At 40.3% G+C, this 19,857-nt stretch overlaps 1 protein-coding gene across 3 annotated transcripts in view; it reads right to left on the bottom strand.

Moving 5' to 3' along the window:
* Nucleotides 1-19,857, bottom strand: part of slc49a4 (solute carrier family 49 member 4) — a 61,718-nt gene that overhangs the window by 38,855 nt on the left and 3,006 nt on the right. For all 3 annotated transcript variants that reach the window (XM_028435322.1, XM_028435323.1, XM_028435321.1), the window contains exons 2-4: nt 19,707-19,800; nt 3,375-3,649; nt 2,192-2,321 (exon numbers count right to left, since the gene is read on the bottom strand). In XM_028435322.1, the coding sequence (XP_028291123.1) occupies nt 2,192-2,321; nt 3,375-3,649; nt 19,707-19,800 (499 nt within the window). The remainder of the gene's footprint in view (nt 1-2,191; nt 2,322-3,374; nt 3,650-19,706; nt 19,801-19,857) is intronic.

The raw sequence follows: 19,857 nt of genomic DNA, 5'->3' as shown, positions 1-19,857 counted from the left end.
CCTTAAACTTCTGAATAATATGTGTAACTAGTCACAGGAACATCAAGCTGCTTGGAGATGGTCCTATAACCTTTACCTTTAACATGCTTGTCTATCATTTTCTTTCTAATTTTAAACTCCTCAGCTTTCTGTGGTCCATGTTTAGTGTGATAGACACCACGATACCAAACAACATAGTGACTACTTATCACCCTTTAAAAAGGCAGACTGACTCAATACAAGCTTGAAGACACCTGTGATGCTAATTACGGGACACACCTTAGTTTTAACATGTCCCTCAAGTCATTTTCAATCTTCTAGGGTTTCCATCATTTTTGCCCAGGCCAGTCTCATTATATTTTTTTATTTCTGTTGAACAACAATTCAAAAGCAATGCCTGATTTTTGGTATAAGTTATTATTACTTTTGTCAGTTTGAATTTAGTTCAGTGACCATTGTGTATTTTCCCTTCTTTAACTGAAGGGTAATTTTGTCCACATGTGTAAATATATGCGCCAAAAAAGTCACCGCAAACAGTTCCAGATTATATCAAATAAATTGCGCATGCAACATTAATGTATTTACATTTTCTCCTCTCAATATTTATTGCAACACGGCTAATCCGTAACATGCGTGTTATTTTGCTTGTTGACAGACAGAATCTTGATTTCGTGGGTTTTGTAGATGCCCTAAAATGTCCAACAGCATTTTTACAGACGGAGACCTTTAGTAAATCTGCTCTTTAGTGAGTGGTTGACAGACAGCTGCCTTTCTGGGATACAACACCAGTATGACAGTGATGGCAGTACCTTGGAGGGGAAAGGTAATGAGGTAAAATTCAGTACAATTCTTGTATGTTCTCTTTTAAAAACATATTTATTTAGCATTGCCAGCTACATTCATTGCAAAGAATTTACGTGTAAGTAATCAAGCACACTTGTCGCTATCACAAGGATATAATATTTGATAATGACAAATATTGTAGTTTAAGGTAAAATATAAGGTGAAAATTTTACGAGGCTAATCCCACTCCAGTGGTCAGACACAACCCAGAAAGCTTGATAAAAGCAGTATCACTATTAAACTAAATATTACATTATCAAATAATTGTTGCATTTAAAACATCAGATAAAGTAAAGCTCTGCAAAGGTCTGACTGTAAAGAGTATATTTATAAGAAGTTGTCTGAGCAGAGCGAAATCTAAAAACAGTGGGACAGCTGTCTCCTGAGGCTAAAATTTAGAAACTCTTTATCTTTGATGAAAAAATGAGAAGCAAGTTCAAGTTTTTTTAAAAAAAAGGTACAAAATTAAGGGGGGGGGATGGAAAGAAAACCTGATTGAGTTGAGGTTTCGTTTATTCAGACAAGGTTTATCTCCTGACACGTTTCAACCGTCAACTGCCTTCATCAGAGGAGTTCTGCTGATCGCCTTTGATGGTTCCTTTGAAGTTTCACTTGACTTCCATGTAGTAATACATGGAAATCAAGTGGAACTTGATAAAAAAATTCCTGGAAAACCTTGTCTGAATAAACAAAACCTAAACTTAACATACTACAAAATGAATCTCACAGGAACTATTACGAGAGAAAACCTAATTGACTTTAAAACCTTGTTCATTAAATATTTAAGACTAATGAAATACATTATCCTACTGTGACTCTTTAGTGGTTTAATTCAGCAGAAGTAGGGAAATGTATTGTCCAAGCAAGTTACTGGAGAACCTTTTGTCTCAATTGAAACAACAGCTTTCTGGTTTGGTTAAGTGAGATTATGTAAATTAGCCCAGAGGGTAGCATCTGTTTGGCCCTATTAGCTATCTCAGTGAACTCTACGGCAATAGGAATGGTCTTGTCTGACAAAATGTGACTTTGGCAGAATGGAAAATTAATTGCAATTTAATCATTATCCATGAACTCACAAACATGTTTCTTGGAGCATTGTCAATCTGGCATTTGTTTATTAGGGATTCTCTTGAGCTTGACTGACCCAGACACTCTCCATATGTGGGAATATGTGTTCAGCAATAACCGGTACACCCTAGCATGGTAATTATTGCACTGAGCAGCTGGGGTTGCTTTTATTTATACCTCAAGTGGGTGGCGACAGGTAGCAACTTTAATTGTTTCTCATATTTTCATATATTACACAGTGACTTTAACTCTCAGCGATAATAAGCACAGACTGCATCAGTGTGTGTGTGTGTTCGTTTACCTAAGCAGTCTGCAGATGCTGCTCCTGTAACTGAGCCTTTGACTTGCAGCAGCCACGCTGGGAGGCATGGGAGGGCGTGAGGGAAAGTAAAGAAGGACTGCAGAAAAAAGCACTGCAATGGCAGCCAACTCTGCCAAAACACAAACACACAGATAAAAGAAATAACACGTTATTTTCACTGAAACCAACCTGACATTTATCGGGAAGTTTTTTTGAAGGTCACATTGACAAAGCTAGGACAAAAAATACTTTTAAGTCAGTTCTGAGACTAAAGATTAAAGGAAACATATTATGCAATGCATCTCCCATTTGTTCTAAGAACTCCAAAAACATAGTATTTGAGGTTTGTTTTCTCAAACTCGCCAGTTTTCCAGAGTTTTAGCCCTCTGAAAAGTCACTTTCTGAGCAGTTCTGAAATCGGGCAGTTTTGGGGCCTACTTATGTATATTCATGAGTGGGCGAGTCTGTAGACGCTAGCTCACTTCACTCTTATACAGGGTGATCAGTGATCACCAAAGTAATTTTATTTTTGCTATGCACACACTGTTGTTATTATTATTTGTGACATCACATGTAAAATTTGAAACAGAGCAATTTTCTCTGTGTTGTAAGACTTACACAGACCACAAACAAACAACTGGATGGATTTATTTCATAATTTTGTGTGTTCAAAAAGACTGCAAAAGTGGATTTTTCATAATGTGTCCCCTTCAAAGTCTTGCTATCTACCTTTGGAAATCTCATATTTCTAAAAGAGGTGAAACATTTAAATGTTTACTTTCTCCTAAATGAATCTATTATTAATGACCTTTAAAATACAATTTCTAAATGTTATCCATGTTGTCCTCCTATAACATTACCAACAATACCGCAGGTTAAACAGAAGCTGCAGCCACCGTCTACTCCCACTTCATCATTTCCATTTTTGTTGTGCTTTTTAATTTTTTGAATCAGTTAAGCGACAACAATCCAACCAACCAATTTTGTTTTCCAGGGGCACGGTTTTATAAAAAAAATTATAATTAGATTTTTTTTTTGTGTGTGTGTGTGTGTATGTGCAATACTTGTGTCTCCTCTAGCGTGAATATATTTGTGTCTCTTGACAGGGCTGGCACCATGTTGAAATGATTATGATCTGCTATTGATCTTCTGTGTCCTCACACATCAGGTTCTCCGTCAGTACCTGCATATAAAACCAGCTGGATTCTGTCACGGATGGAGGACCCAGGAATGGCAGTGGCTGCCAGGGTGGCTCCTGGCTGGGTGTCGTTGGGTGCTGGAACTACCAGTGGCCCCACTACAAAGGATGCTGCACCTCCCAGGTAGGAGAAGAGGGTGGCCACGGCGGTGGCGGTGGCTCTCTGGTCAGGGGGAAACCACGTGGTGGAGAGGAAGGGGCCGGCACTCATGAAGGTTGGGCCGGCTAAACCGTTTAGCAGTTGACCCCCGTGTATTAACCTAAAAGAAAAAAAGACGCTTTAAGTCCACTTTATTAGTTCATATGAACAGCAATGGTTTGAGAAGTCTCAAACTGGGAGACTTTTGTGGTGTACAAAAAATAAAAAATAAAAATAGCATACACATATTTATTCTATGCTTTGTTCTCTATATTCAATACACCAGCAAGCTTCAATTAGTATATGCCAGTGTTTCCCAAATGGGGGTACGCGATGGCCTACAAGGGGTATTTGAGAGAGAGAGAAAGAGAGGAAAATAAACAAATAAAGTGACCCGAAGTGATAAAAACTATAGATATAAATCTATTCTGGCTCCATTTAATCATTTTTTTCACCCCTGGGCACGTGACCCCATGTGGGGTCGCCTGGTGTTTAAATGGGGTCGCCTGACACACAATCTCATATTTCTATACTTTCACTTTGAGAAATATAAATCTAGTTAAACTAAAATGCTGTAAAAAAAATAAAAATATCTGAGCTCAAACATGATCAAAAATGAGATTCTTTAAAATGTGTTATCACTCCTTCATTCCATCATTATGCTCTATCGCAGTTTTTAAATAGTTTTCTAAGCAAAATGTTGTAGTCGGAAAAAGGGGGTATACTTTGATTCAGAAATAAGAGAAATGGGGTACTTGAGCCAAAAAAGTTTGAAAACCACTGGTATAGTCTATAAAAGATCATTACATGTGCAATACAAAGTTTTGTCTTTATTATTGCAATTATTTTGCTACAGAATGTTTAAGTTTATAAATCACTGTCTTGTACTGTAGTATCCTTTATTTTTGATAGTAAAATACTTGAAAATTATAAACAAAACATCATAATCATAATGATAGACTGATGAAAATCAGACTTTAGAGTTATTAAAAATATAAAACAAGGCATGGCACCAAAAGAAATGATGGGAAATATCTTGTAATTTTGGATCACAGGATCTTCCATCTTATCACTAGTCAGTCTGCCTATTCAAAGAATGAAAAAGTAATTACTCTCCTGTACACCACTGAACATGAAGCAGAATAAGCAAAGCTGAGAGTCGTCTCAGGACATTAGCAAGAGAATTACAAACCAGCATGTTAACATTATAGTCCAGTGTTTCCCAAACTTTATTGCCCCGTGTACCCCATAGCCTTTATTTCTTATCAATGGTACCCCTTAGCTCATGTTATACATTATTTATTTGTGTCTGCAGGCTCATCTAAACTCTTTCCTGTTTCTCGTCCAACATAAACCTTAAATTTAGTCCTTATTATTCATTTATTTCTGATGTTTTGCTCTTTTCAGAATTTGAACTTCACCTTTTGGTGTATTTTTAAAAAATTGTGCCACAAATTATTAATGAAGGATGATAAAAAAAGTCTGTGTCCCAGTGCATGTAAAAAAAAATGAGCATATGATGTTAAATGAGCTATGGAATGAGCTGCCATTACACATCAGAAATGCCCCATCACTGTGCAGTTTTAAAACTGCTCTTAAAGCCCATTTTTATTCCTTGGCTTTTAACCCATTATGTTTTAGTGGCATGTGGCTCGTCTCTTTTCACTGTTGTGTTTTATAATTACATCAGTTTTAATTCTTGTTTTGCTGTTTATTTATTGTGTGTAGCACTTTGTGCCAGCTGTGTCTGCCTTTAAGTGCTCTATAAATAAAGTTGAGTTGAGTTAAAAAAAAAAAAACTGACAAATGTTTCTGTGTACCACCTGAGAGGTGTTCAGTACCCCTAGGGGTACACGTACCCCAGTTTGGGAACCACTGGTATAGTCTATAAGTATATTTGAAGAAGCTGGACGTCTCTAAAGTTACATATGTAAATAATATTTAAAAGTTTAGGGTCCAGAATAGGCTTATTGATCATTCGGCATAAAAATAGAAAATAGAAAAATCTTTGCACATTTTAATTGATTAAAAGTTTTGAAGAAAAATGGTCACAATTTTTTTTTAGTTTTCAATAAAGGTTAAAAATTGTTTTTACCCATTTGAATTTAAATTTATTGCGATTGGTGGGGGCTGAAATGTTTCATTCTTCAAACGTTTGGAACCACTGTGTGAGCTCTGAAAAGAACTGCACTAATTTTAAAGCCATTGAACATTAAAATACTGACTGTGTGGGAATCGACATGATAATAAACTTTGCCCCAAATCCAATGTTTGAGACAGGCAGGGTACTAAAAGGGAAAAAGAAGTGTTTTATAAATTGTTGAATAAACCAACTCATATTTCAAATATATTTGACTCTGGTTAATATCTGTGGTTCTTTAATGACAGCAGACCACCCCCCACCCACAAAATGGTCCAGAAACAGCCTGCACTCAGAGACCGCTCAGGGTTGATTGATTGTCTGTAGGCACAGCAAAGATGTTCATTTAAAGCAGCAGGAGACAGCTGAGCGAGGAGAAGATGAGACATAGACAGAGAACGGCAGAGCGGAGCTTTGATCATATTGAGCCGTTTGGATTTAGATATTCTTAATTTACTTTCCATCAAACTTCAACACTGGCAGAAGGAAGTTTTCAGGGATCCTTTTAAAACATAAGCTCTTGCATATTTCAATGAGGAGTTTAAATGTATTTACTTGAACTTTTAATAAACCACAATCTATTTTTTAAGATGTCATTACTGTCTTTTAAACTTTTTTAAATAATACTTAAAGGTATAGTGGATGATGTTTTTTGGCTTCTAATTCCAGGTGGATCATCAAGACTATTGGTCTTACTAGTTGTCAATCATTCTGGTGATATGTTTACATAAGGACCTCGTACGTTCTCGTGCTCGTGACCGGTGTGCACTGGGTCCTTTGAAAATGGATTTTCATTTACCGGTGGTGAGTCTGACATAATGGAAATAGTGCAAATCTTCTTTTGGAAGGTAAGCTTGTATGAGGAATGCCGACGAAAACAGGGCTCGTGCACGCTCTCTCATGCACGCAGGTGTTCCCTATTGGAAGCAACTAGTGTGTTGCATGTGCAGAAAGTGTTTCTTTTCTAAACTTCCTGAAAATCGTCCACTAAACCTTTAACAGGAAAATTTGAGCTAATATACAATATATTCTGCTTGGTTTGAATTTACGTCATTATAACCTCACACTCATTTTGTAGAAATGATAGACAAAACCCAAGGCTTAGTCCAGATTTCACCTTGTGCAGTAAGAGGAAATCTAGCAAAAACAACCGCTCCAGATCAACAAAAACAGAGCTTCAAACATTGTTTTTTGTTAATAGACCCAGCTACGCCTTAGCCCTTGAAAGTGGTTTACTTTATATTTTATTCTTTTCTAGATTTATACAAACACCGTACTACTGAGGCTGAGAAGTGCAAAACACTTTTGCAAATGCCACAAATGTACAATTTTGAAAACAAATTTACATAATTTGCTAACAAAAAAAAAAAACACAATTACTTTTACAAATATTGATTTACAATGGTGCATTGTAAGTGTTTCCATATTAGTTAATTTGTTTTGACCGTTTGTAAAAGTGTTACAGTAATTTTTAAATTAGTTTTCAGCTTTTGTAAACGTGTTATGTACTTCTCAGCTACCTTACTGTACCTCTAAAACAGTGGTTTTTAACCTTATTGGAGGTACTGTAAGCTTTAGGCATTCATCAAACCGTTCGCAGTTGAAAAAATAAAATATGATTTCTATATACAGTATATACTGTATATACACGCCCTGCAGAGCAGCTATGAACCGGAAACCAACCTCCAGCACCTCTAGTACATACTAGACCCAGTGGCAAGAACCGAATGGGCCACCAAAGGGGCCATTACATCCAGACCTACCCCTACCCCTACTTACCCCCCTAAACAAAGCCCACAATGTACATATGCCCCTGATCGAATGTGCTCTCACACCCTGAGGTAACTGAAGACCCCTGCTGTTGTAGGCCAGGGAGATAGCCTCCACAATCCAGTGAGAAAGCCATTGTTTACACAGGGCTTTAACCTTAGATGGATTAGCAAAACAAACAAACAGAAGGACAGACCTTTATCCAACAATTCCTGAAGAAAAGTCAAAACCTCCACAATTGAACACTGAAATGGGAGTAAATCTCAGTCCTGACACCATTGCTCGAATGCTCATCATTAGGAAGCATATAAGCCATGAATGGATGATGCCCTAGCACTCTGGATCGTTGCCACCACACTTGGGGGCAGACCCTGAGCCATTAAATTTGACCTTTCCACAGGTAGGCATGTAGCTGCCACAATTCCGGACGTGGATGAACCACTTCTCCACCCGCCTGCAAAAGGAGGTCCCTGCGTAGAGGAAGCTGCCACGGCTCCACTACCAGCAGATTGGCAATCTCGGCATACCATGATTTCACAGGCCACCGAGGGGCCACCAGAATCATGGACAGACCCTGACGACGCACATCATTTCCACTGGGGGATATGCATACAGAAGCATGTTGGGCCATGGGTATGCACATCCATTCCCAGAGGTGCATCGTGGTCTGTTATAAAAAAGAACAGGGGGCAGTGGGCGTTTGCCCTGGAAGCAAAGAGGTCCACCGCCGCCCTGCCATATCGAACCCGTATCTGAGCCGCTACCAAAGGGTGCAATCTCCACTCTCTCACAAGGAGAGAAGGTCTGCCCCCAGGTTCAGGTGTCCTGAAACATGCGTGGCTCTCAGAGACAGAAAATGAACACTGCACCACATCAACAGAGAGTGAGTCAGTTTTAGCAGGGGAAGTGATCATGTCCCCCCTGCTTGTTTACGTAAGAGACCACTGTAGTGTTATCCGTCCTGATCAGAACATGTTAGTCTGTTAGCACAGAGTGAAAATACTTCAGGGCCAAGAAAGCTGCCAACAGCTCCAGATAATTTATGTGAAGCCTGGTCTGTACTGAGGTCCAGAGTCCTCTCACTGCTGCTCCGTTGCACAGAGCCCCCCATCCCACCAGGGAGGCATCTGTGGTCACCAATTTGTGAAAGCACACCTTCCCTACCGGGGATCCCTGGCTTAGTAACCCGGGTTCTCTCCAAGGGCCATCATACAAGACGGAGTTATTATCAACATCCGCTGGAGGTGACGCTGTGGACACAGCCGGTGTGAGCGAGACCAGCGCTGAAAAGCGTGCATCTTTAACAGCCCGAGCAGCACTACAGCAATCATAGACGCCATCATGTCTAAAAGCTGCAGGACCAACCGGAAACACAGTTTGCGTCGCAATTGAAAATGGGCGAGGCAGCGGTGAAAAGCGGCCACCCTGCCCTACGACAGACGTGCTCAGCTGGTTAAAGAGCATATTTCCAGACCAAGGAAAGAAAACTGCTGACTCGTGGTCAGCGAGCTCTTTTTCACGTTCACTGAAAAGCCCAGAGCTTGGATGTGGGACAGAACAAGAGACAAATCTGCTGCTGACTGCTCTCTTAAACCCGCTATCAGAGCCCAGTCGTCCAGATAGGCTAAGACACGCACACCTTTCTCCCATAGAGATGCTAACGCCGCCTCAACACATTTGGTAAAGGTGCGAGGGGCGAGCAACAAACCGAACGGAAGCACAAGGTATTTGTAGGCTACGCCTTTGAATGCAAACCTTAGAAACTGCCTGTGGTCCGGGTGTATTGCCACATGAAAATAAGCGTCCATGAGATCGATAGTTGTAAACCAATCCCCCAGATTGATAGCACTCAGTCGCTGTCTGAGTGTTAGCATCTTGAACCTGTACATCCGCAGATAAGTCCCTCTCCACTCAGTCCAACTGCTAGGAGGTGTGTGGCTTCTTTCGCCTATGCGCTGAGCCTTTTTGGAAGCCCAGCGGCGGACCTTTGCTCCAAGCCGAGTGATGTGGAGCATGATGAGGAACCTGCGGCGCAGAAGGCTGCACCTTCCCTGGTTGTCTAGAAACTGACAGAGGTGTAGCCTTCTTGTAGGGCGGAGGAGGTGGCGCTGCAGGCCTGCGCGCACCTGCAGGTTGCTTGGGTTTAGCATCACAGCTGGGAATGATGCTGCGCAGGGCTTCAGGTTGTTTCTTCCCCAACTCAAAACACGTGCACAAACAGTGCACAAGCGGTGCCTGCCTGCGCTCTGTAGATTTTATCCAGCTGCGAGGAAGAAAATCTACAGTGCTTGGAAGGAAGCGATGTGGGGCCACTCACGCCATGGTTGTGAGAGGGCGCCAGATACGTAGCCAGAGAAGGCTCCATAGGTGGAGGGTTGACTAAGCCAGCCCTTTTCACTCCATCTAAATCCAAATACCGTCCATAGCCGGGCACCGTGACGCGGGTAGACAGTGGTTTGTTTTATGTTGACAGTTTTTGAACCAGGGGAGGAGAGGGCCACTCCACTTCCAGTCTCTCAGCTGCACCGCGGCACAGAGAGGAGAAAGATGTGTCGTCCTGGTTAACCAGAGCGGCAGCACATTCCCCGGCGACAATGCATCTAGCTCATCCTCCGATAAACCATGAACGTCCAGACCGATGTCCAGTATGTCATCGTCCTCATAGTCGGCGTCTAGTCCTACCAGAGGCAGGTTAGAGCCCTCGGAGAACTCCGGCTCGACCTCCGCCAACCCGTGCATGTACTCCATGTGGCCAGCCCAGCTAGTAGCGGGGACTTCGACCACAGGTTCCTCATCAACAGACTCGGACGAAGCCGGGTCCCTAGACTCAGATAGGAGAGGGCCGTGCCGTGCGACCGCAGCTTCCCCCAGAACCTTCTCCACAACTCACCCGCCTTTCCAGGGTTGAATGCCGAAGCTGTTGACAAAACGCACAGGACTCGGGCGGTGTCAAGGCTCTCCTGGCGTGGATTATCCCCAGGCAGACGAGACAGGCTTCGTGCTGGTCCTTATAATGCAAGGAGAAGCCGCACCCCTGAGGACAGGGGCGAACAGAGGACTTCTTCTTCTTCGCTTTAACCTTCGTGCTCATTTTGAAACACTGAAGCTTGTTAATAGAATTAGTGCTCCGCGGGCAGCAGCAGCTGCTCACACCAACACGGGCAGTTATACTAATTCTAGGTAGGCAGTAGCCAAGGCAGAGGTGTTCTTAGCGAGGTGAAGAGCGTAAGAACTGAAGGATGACTGTGATGACAGCGTATTTATGAGGCAGGCGGAGCCTTGCTTAGGTCATCACAAATCATCTGCCTTAAAAGGCGTGATTAGAGGTTTTCTTCAGTAGGCCACGCGGGGCATGATATCCCATACTATATGTGTTGTACCGAGTGAATCGACTGGAAGGGAACACAAGGCGCTTAAGTCAGTGACGGATTGATCAGAGGCCAACTTTATCCTCCTCTATCGGCCTCCTACATCTCAGGCTCACTGTGATCTCACCGACACAGCAGCAGCTCCAAAATACTCTGCAGCTCTTCACTCTCATCCCACTCTGTCTTTTTATAGAGGTCTCTTTATGTCTGTGGCTTCTATTGCAGCGTTAACTCAAAACTGGTTACTTTGTTTTTCAACCCATTTGATTGCAAAGAAAATAAGCAGTCTGGAGGTCTGTAATCCAACCATCTGCATTGATGCTGCTGACACATCTCTACTTCCCATGGAGCGTCATTTACTCGTGAGGTACCTCAGCAGGATGAATGACCTTGTTTTGAGGACACCATTTTATTTATCACGTTTCTACTTTAGCAATTTGTGTGTGTCTCCCAAGTAGGAATGTATAAAGACATTATCTTTAGGAAATATGCTGGAGAATACTCATAATTTTTTACGGTGTATTTATTTTTGTATAACTATAAACAATAAATCCTTATTTGAAGACTTTACACGACTATAAACGGAAAGTATGATATGTGCTTTGTTATTTGTATGACTTTAAATTGTGATTTTTTTTTTCCTTTGATTGTACGACCATAAACAGTTGTTAAAAATGTATAAGCATAGACTCATGCATGTGTTGGTTGCATGAGTCTACGTTGAAGGTTTCTCTAGTGATGATTTAGATGCACGAGAGATGAGGGGTAGGTTTTTATAAGTTCTTTGAAGTTCTTCCTGCTCCTTTTGAGCACAATTGTTTTAGTTTTGCCATTATGTTAAAATAAGTTTGTTAGATGCTGCTCAAATGAATAAATACATGAAATTTCAGAAAACAAGCTTTGCATTAAAAACAAAACTAACTTGTTAAATTACAGCTAGAAGCAGAATATGCATTCACAAAAAGTAAAATAAACTTTCTAAAATCAAAAAAAGGGTACTGTATTGTTAAAAATGTGTCAAACCACAGGACAGATGAAAAAAATAAAAGGATGGTAAGAAGATGGGTGGCCAAATGGCCATGTGAAGAAGCAGTACCTAGCCTGGTAAAGGACAGAGAAAAGCTTTTTTTCAATATGAGATGATTAATAACTATTGAAGCCCCGTCTGACTGAAAGTGAAAATGAAACAAAGAAGGTGGCAGCGTGGTCGATTCATTTGAAGACTTTGGGGCCGCCTGGGCTGACAGAACCGAATGCAACCATCACACAAAGGCCAGGCCAATTACATTCTGAAAATGGCACCACAGCAATCGTCACCATAATGTGACAGCCCGCTGAGGTATCCACAATGTGCTCTGATGGCCAATCAGACAGTCACAGCCTGAGTGTCTAAGAGACACTCACTAATCACACAGCTGGTCTACATTTAAATACAAGGAAGAAAAGAGAGATAATATTAAATACATGTGTGTGAAAAAAAGGTAAAAAGTTTGATTTCAGTGGCGAGTTTATCCCAGTAGAGTTTAATCATTTTCTTTTCATGCACCAGTGCCTTTTTCCTTATTGTATGAACTTAACAAAACAAAGGCATTTCCCATGATGATGCCTTTCAAAGCAGCAACGCAGACGATCTCGGCTAAAAATACATGATGCTGTAACACATCTTCACCTCAGCTTTCTAATTCCCCCAAAAACGGGATCTTTTCTTGAACTCAAAGAGGAAGTTCACTTCCACAAGAAGATTTCTCAGGAGAAAGAAGAAGGGGAAAAAGCACTGCTACAACATGAAGCAGCACGTGGAACAACAAACAAATCTGCAGAGGGTTGTTGAAGTCAGATTTCTGTTCTCATACATGGATGAACTGTAACCACTTGTTTCCTGATCGGAAAGGCAGGAGACGCAGATGCCGTTTCACTGATCTTGAAAAGTCTTTTAACCAAACTTGTTGAGCGCTAAAGCAAGCCAGAGTCTACTTCTTTGTGCATTACATAAAGAGCATCTTTGTTTGTCAGTGGCTCATTCGGCAGCTCACTTGTCCTCAAACAAAGAACTTTGACTCATTCTTACCTTTGTAATGGAAACACTGACACCCATTGGTGATGTATGGAACTACATCCAGCTCACAGCCTCTCTTTTATGATCTACCGTGTGTCGTCCATTAAAAAACACATTTGAGAGATGTGACCTCTTACATTTTATATGCAAATTAAACTGAACTATGACATACTAACATTTGCTGTGGGATTTGTGTGTTACTAGCTTTTGCGGTGATGTCATACTTTGCAGGAAAGAGCACAAAATTGAAAAATATGAAGGCCATGAACTATGCAGAGCTATGCGTATTGTGCTGTGGGAAACGCAGCCAGCCACATTGACCCTTTGAAAACACCAGCATCGTTCACTTTGAACTAAAGAATGAATATATCCAGGATGTGCAAATGTATTCAGAAGACAAGAGAATTAAAAGCAATACTGATAGGTTCAGTCTCTCGAGATGTGAAGATGAATTGAACAACAGGCTTTGTGAAAATTGATGATCACACCTCACAATGAGATCCCACATTCAAATCCAACTAGCCCAAGATTTGGAAAAAAGCAATACCTTGGCTCAATTTAACACTATGTTTACTAGGCAATATATCGCAAAATTACGTCGCGCCATTCTCGGATCGATTAAAAATGCAACCATATCGATTTTTTTTTTTATAAAAAAAAAAATAGAATAATTTTTTTATTTATTTAATTAAGAAAGTATTTTCCACTGCAGGAGACATTGTAACTGCACAAAGGAGTGCTGAAACCTGGGTATGTTGACTAGCTTGTGTTTTTTCAATGAAATCTAAAAAGAAAGTACTAACTTTCTGCATTTATTTGTTGTTCTAGGCATATACCTCAGTTAAGTTGCACTAAAGGGACAAATGGTAATGAATGGACTTAATTTATATGGCACATTATTTACTACTGAAGCTGTTATGCAAGGCCACTGCATCAGTACGGAAAAATTGTTAGTTACATCTGTTTTCGAGTAGTTTAATGCAAACCCTGTGAAAGAATGACTTAATGTCTTAATAATGTCAGCCATGAGCATACCTGTCAAGTATCCCGTATTTTACCCCTCTTTCCCGCCATCTTCCCGTATTATTATTTTCCCGTAAATATCCCGTATTTTAATGTAATAATAATTCAGATGCCTTACTGAACTGAACGGCGTCACTAGCCTCGCGAGAACTGCCACCTGAAATGGCCTGGCTTGGGGGCAGGTCTTGCGAGATTAGTGCTGACAGCGGCAACAAACCAGGAAACAACTCAGAACAGAGATGATGAATGAAGACGTTCCGGTGAAAAAAACAAAGAACTCGTGTAAATACGTTGTGAAATGTGACAGAGAGTTTACCTTCCTAAAAAGCAGCAGGATGGGACACAGTTACACGCTCTGTAAGATTAGTAACTGCGATTTTAACGTCTACCACGGGGGAAGGAATCACGTATGTCACCGTGAAAAATCAGCCAATCACAAGCTCCACAAATATACACTGCTTTAAAAAGTGTTAAAGAATGTAGTCTATAATAAATGTGTCTAATAAGTCATTAGTGAATACCAGAGAACCACATGAGAGAGCATGAAAAATTATAATAAAATATATAATGAAAATAAAATATAATTGTCTAACTTAAAGATAAGCAACATAAAATTAACAGTAAATATTAAATGTGTTGACTCGCATATAAACTGTAAGTATATTAAATAAACACATGTGCTTCATATACACATTTATGTTTTTATTTAGGCTGCTTTATAATTTAGGAATTAGGCCTAGGCAATACATATCGAGATTCACGATGAATCGAGTTTTTTATTTTGGTGATATAGAAAACTATATATATATATAATAGCTTATTATGTATCAAAATACTAGTTTTAGGAGTCGCTGCTTTTACTTCTCAAAACAATATGTAAAGCTCAGTTAGATGGATTTCTGAGTGCTCATATTGTGTAGCTGTTTGTTAATAAATGTCCCTGTGTGGCATTTTGTGGCAAATTTAACCCAGAATTGTCTTTCTGGTCAGACTTTATTTGATAATATGATATAGATTTATATCATATATCACCATTTTGAGAAAATATATTGATATATGAGTTTTGGTCCATATTGCCCAGCCCAAGTAGGAACGTTCACAGCATTTCAATGTTAATAAAGGTCTACCTACCAGATTCTAATCACATAATTGTATTTCATAAGTGGTTGACAAGTGGGTATTTTAGATTTCTTGTACACCTATCTTAAAATATAAGGGATACTGGAGCTTGGTTGGGCGGGTGGGGCGGCTCCTAGTGGGCGCCAGAAAATTATTATTTTCAAATCCAAAACTTGACAGGTATGGCCATGAGATGGTGTTTATTTGTATTTCATCTGTAGTATATGTATATTTCAACATTTCGTGGCAATTATTGGTAGGGGTAAGGTTGTTACTAAAGAGAAATAAAAGCAAAAGCCTTAAATCACCACTACAATATTACTACATACTACTTATTTCTACTTTAAATCCAGAAAAGAAGCTTTATCTGTGGAAGTTTTAGCTTTGTCCATGTTCTTTAAGGTTTTTCTTTGGGTATTCCAGCATCTCCATTCACTCATATATTAAAGTGTGGACGCGTTTAAACAGGTGTCAAATCAATGACATCAATAGTGGTGGTTATTATGTTATAGCTGACTGGCACGTTAGCACATTAGGTGTGACATTTATGTAAAATGTGTGCAAGCAGCAGCTGAAGAAAAAGTCGAAAGGTTGAATGTGCGATATAACTTTGAAATGAACCGTGACGTCTCGTAAATTCTTTCAAAGGCAATCACAAATGTAAAGGAATTACGATGATCTTACTTCTTGTTTTGAATCCACACCATCACAAGGTTTCTCTTTTACTTTATCTTAGCCAGCGTCACTTACATAAGCTTTTCACTCCCAAAATCACTTTCCTATTACAGCCCCACGAAACACAGAAGGACAAATATCAAGAAAAAATAGATTTATCTGTCTTTTGAAAGCATATAATTACTTTTTTTAAAACCTCCGTGCCATTCAGTTCATGGGCTGTCATTCCTTCAGTGGAAATAATACTTTTTGCATTTCAACAGCACTGTAATCATTAGACACATTTCACTTAGCACTATTAAATGAAATGATATATTTTTAAAGTGTATTATAATGACATTCTCCATGCCCTTACAATGTGAAGTCAGTGTTGTTTGAATACTATGGAGTTCTGTTTCCAAGAGCCAAGAGAGAGTCTATCAAAGGGCTGCCTGATAATAGAGGAAGCTGGCAGCAAGGGCAAGAAAGAAGTCCATCACCCATACAGTATTCTGGTGTGTGTCAGAATCCTATTCTCTCTCACACAAATCCTATTATTGATTAACTGAAATGAGACCTTGGATTGACCCTGACTGACTGAATATTGTCATTTCTGCATTACACGGTCGTGATTGATATGGAAAACGTGACTGAGTTTTGTCAAATTGACAGACTTTGCTTTTTTTGTCATGCATGATGTTCCTCTACTTACTTTGGCTATGTTCACACTGCAGACAAAAGTGGTCCAAAACTAATTTTTTTGGGGGGGGTCAAGTGACCAGGTCAGATTTTTTAGAAGCAGTGTGAACACAAATCTAGCCCATATCTGATTTTTCATATCTGGTCCTGAATCAGATACAGATCTGATTTTTAGGCCGGGTTACCGGACTTAAAATGCCTTGTTCTTGTTGTTGTGTACACTAGTTAAAATCGCTACTCCTCTGTTATTCAAGAATGTATCAGGCTGAAATTTGGTAGGTATAATCTATGGATGTGTATGCATCGACGCTCGATTTTTGATTTGGGGCCCCAAAAGAAAAAGACAAAAAAAAAATGAACGAATGTCGATTTCTCATTTATTTGCGAGTCAAATATTACGACGGTTGGTGATACCAAATGATTGGCACATACCGATATATAAATGGGGCCCATTACCCTGTACATGTTACGGGGGTGCCAGGGGGCCCCCGGGGGCCCCATTTTTCAAATGACTACACCTCTGTTAATGCTCGTTGAATTGGGCTGTAATTTGACATGGATATTCTATGAGCGAATGTCAAGAGCCTCACGGAATTGACTGAATTCTCGGGAACGTGGCGAGTGCTATTCGGAACGGAGACGTTCCGTGGGCCCGGCCGTAGTTCATCACTTGTTTTCAATGACCTCAGTGTGAACGGCCAAAGCGGATTTGATAAGTGTTTGATACGTTGCTTTATAGTAGCAGCTGTAGCAATGAGTGCAGCTTCAGCATTGTCCATGTCTGCACAAGAACATGGATTCTCGTTAGTTTTTATGGATTATGTAAATAGATCCACTGAGGAGGCCATCACGCGAAAATTAACATCGTTCATTTGTAAGGCCATGAGACCGATCAGTGTCGCGGATGGGGCAGGCACCGCATCCCGAGCTGTGGAACAGTCACCAATAGAATCGTAGAAGTGTATAACGGCACCTCAGACAAGATAAAGGAATCAATCAAAGACAAACAGGTGGCTCTTACCACGGACGGGTGGACATCCCTAGCGAAGGCATTCTATGTTACAGCAACGGCCCATTTGATTAATGATGACTGGGAAATGCTTAACAATGTGCAAAAAACAAAAGAGCTTAAGCTAAGTCACACTGCAGAGAATGTAGGCGAATGCATTCAACAGATCTTGGACTTTTTTGGCATAGAAAGGGCATCTGTAATTTCCATCACAACGGACAATGCCACTAATTACGTCAATGCAGTGGAGAGACATCTTCAAACAATGAATATACCATGTGTGGCGCACACAATAAACTTGGCTGTGCGTAAAGGGCTCGGGGTCAGATCCATTGAAATCCCCGTTAGTAGGCTGAAAGTGGCGGCCTCACATTTCAACAAATCTTCCGCCGACAGCTACCTCCTCCAGCAAAAACAACAACTTTTGGGATTAAAAAATGAAAAGCTGATTAATGACTGTCCGACGAGATGGTCCAGCACTTATGAAATGATCTGCCGTGCATCGAAGCAGCAAGCAGTGGTGTCTGCTGTCATCTTTGAGAAAAAAACTGTCAAGAATGGAGCTGACCACAAGCGAATGGTCCCTAATGGAAAAGGTTAGCATAGTGTATGAAATGTACAGTAATAGGCTGGACAAATACAAAACTGTCCTAATATATATTTTTAAACAGGGAGAATGATGGCCCTAATGTACTTTGTGTGGATGTTAATAAGCTGGACAAATGCAAACCTGTCCTATAAAATCAACACATTATAGTTACTTATTCATTGCAGGTACAAGAGGCCCTTAAACCCTTTAAAGTGGCAACAGAAGCACTTTCAACACAGCGTCGGCTGTGCTGCCTTTAACATATGTTCTGCTCGCACAACTGGAAAAGCGAACACCAGACAGACCAGAACCACCAGCATTGTCAGAGATGAAGACAAAAATCGCCACAGATCTGGAGAAGCGTTATTGTGAGGAAAAGGGTGCATTTATGAGAGGAGCAGAGACGGCAGGTGCAGGTGGCTATTCTGGAGGATATGGTGAATGTGAATGTGGCAAAAGGCACAGGCAGTGAGGCCGTTAGCGAACAACCCCGTGATCAGCAAACACAACCCGAAGAGAAAACTGCGTTATCCGCTATGGGGTGTCTCTTCGGAAACACGTATTGCACGGACATCCCAGACCAGGAGGACATCAGCCTGCTGCTTCAAAAAGAGATGTCAATGTATGAACAAGAATCTCCAATTCCTGCGCAACAAAATCCTCTCATGTGGTGGAAAACTCTGGGCTCTGGGAGATACCCTCACGTCGCTCAGATGGCAAAGAAATATCTTTCCATCCCCGCATCATCAGTGCGCTCCGAACACGTAGTTTCTACCGCTGGGAATATAGTAAATAAAAAGAGATCAGCACTGGCCCCTTCAAATATGGACCGTCTTGTGTTTTTGGCAAATAACCTGTAGGCCTGGAAGCCTGATCCGACGCCAGTGACAGCGCAGTCAGTTTAGTTTCCTTTTTTTATACAAGCACCAAGAATGCAAGTAGCCTTTTTCAGTTTTAATAGCACTTTATTTTTTACGAACCTCAGGGTATGTTAATGTTGTCACATTTTATTTCACGTTAAACAGAAATATTACTAAAGTGTAGGCTACTGCACTTGAGTGAATAGATATTCATTAATAAAGTAGGTAGAAAAGTTCCATGTTTACCGCAGCTCGCTCGAAGCGTTCAGTTCTATACTGTAAAAAATGTTTGAATCACTGACTGAAGCCTGTTACATTTGGTTATGCGCAGAGAGCGTGAGGGTGAATATGTTCAAGGTTGTCAAATGTTTTAACTTGAATAAAAAAAAAAAACAAGTAGTTAATGTCTCTGTATTAATTTGTCCTGTTATTGACCTAATGCACGTTATTGACAACATGCGCCACCAGATATATATATATATTTTTTTGTCAATTTAAAAAAATAATTAAGGGGGTTAAGAGGGAATATTCGAACATCATTTTTGAGCAATTTTGACAGCCCTAATCATTAATGAGTTTCAACTTTTTAAAACTTAAATCTAATGAATATTGACCAGTATTATGGTTCAGCTGGAAGTTTCATTTGCTTGCAACTCTCTTCTTCAACTTCATTAATCCTTGCTCATAGATGTATTTATTTTTTAATTCTCCAATTGTCACTTATTTACTGTCAATGACACGTGTCATGAAATGGCTGCTTTGCTTTTAATGGGAGTAAATCCAAACATAAGGAATTGAATTACCGGTATGTTTCTACTGTAAAGTATCTGTAAAGAATGACGTGCAGATTTGCAGCCACTGGTTTCATTTCCAGTTGTTCGGGAGTCTTACCATCGTCTAAGAAGCTGGTCTGTCACTGGGATGCTACGTAGAGCTGCTCCCAACAGCATGAGGAAGACGGAAAGGAGAAGTGACACCCGTAAACCTAGAAGATAAAACATGAATGGTAAAACAGTCATTCAATGACCTAGAGGTCAAATTA

Source organism: Gouania willdenowi, chromosome 21 (assembly GCF_900634775.1).
Source record: "Gouania willdenowi chromosome 21, fGouWil2.1, whole genome shotgun sequence".
Taxonomy (NCBI): Eukaryota; Metazoa; Chordata; class Actinopteri; order Blenniiformes; family Gobiesocidae; genus Gouania; species Gouania willdenowi.
The sequence above is the reverse complement of the archived record's forward strand: the minus strand, read 5'-3'. Positions and strand labels throughout refer to the sequence as shown.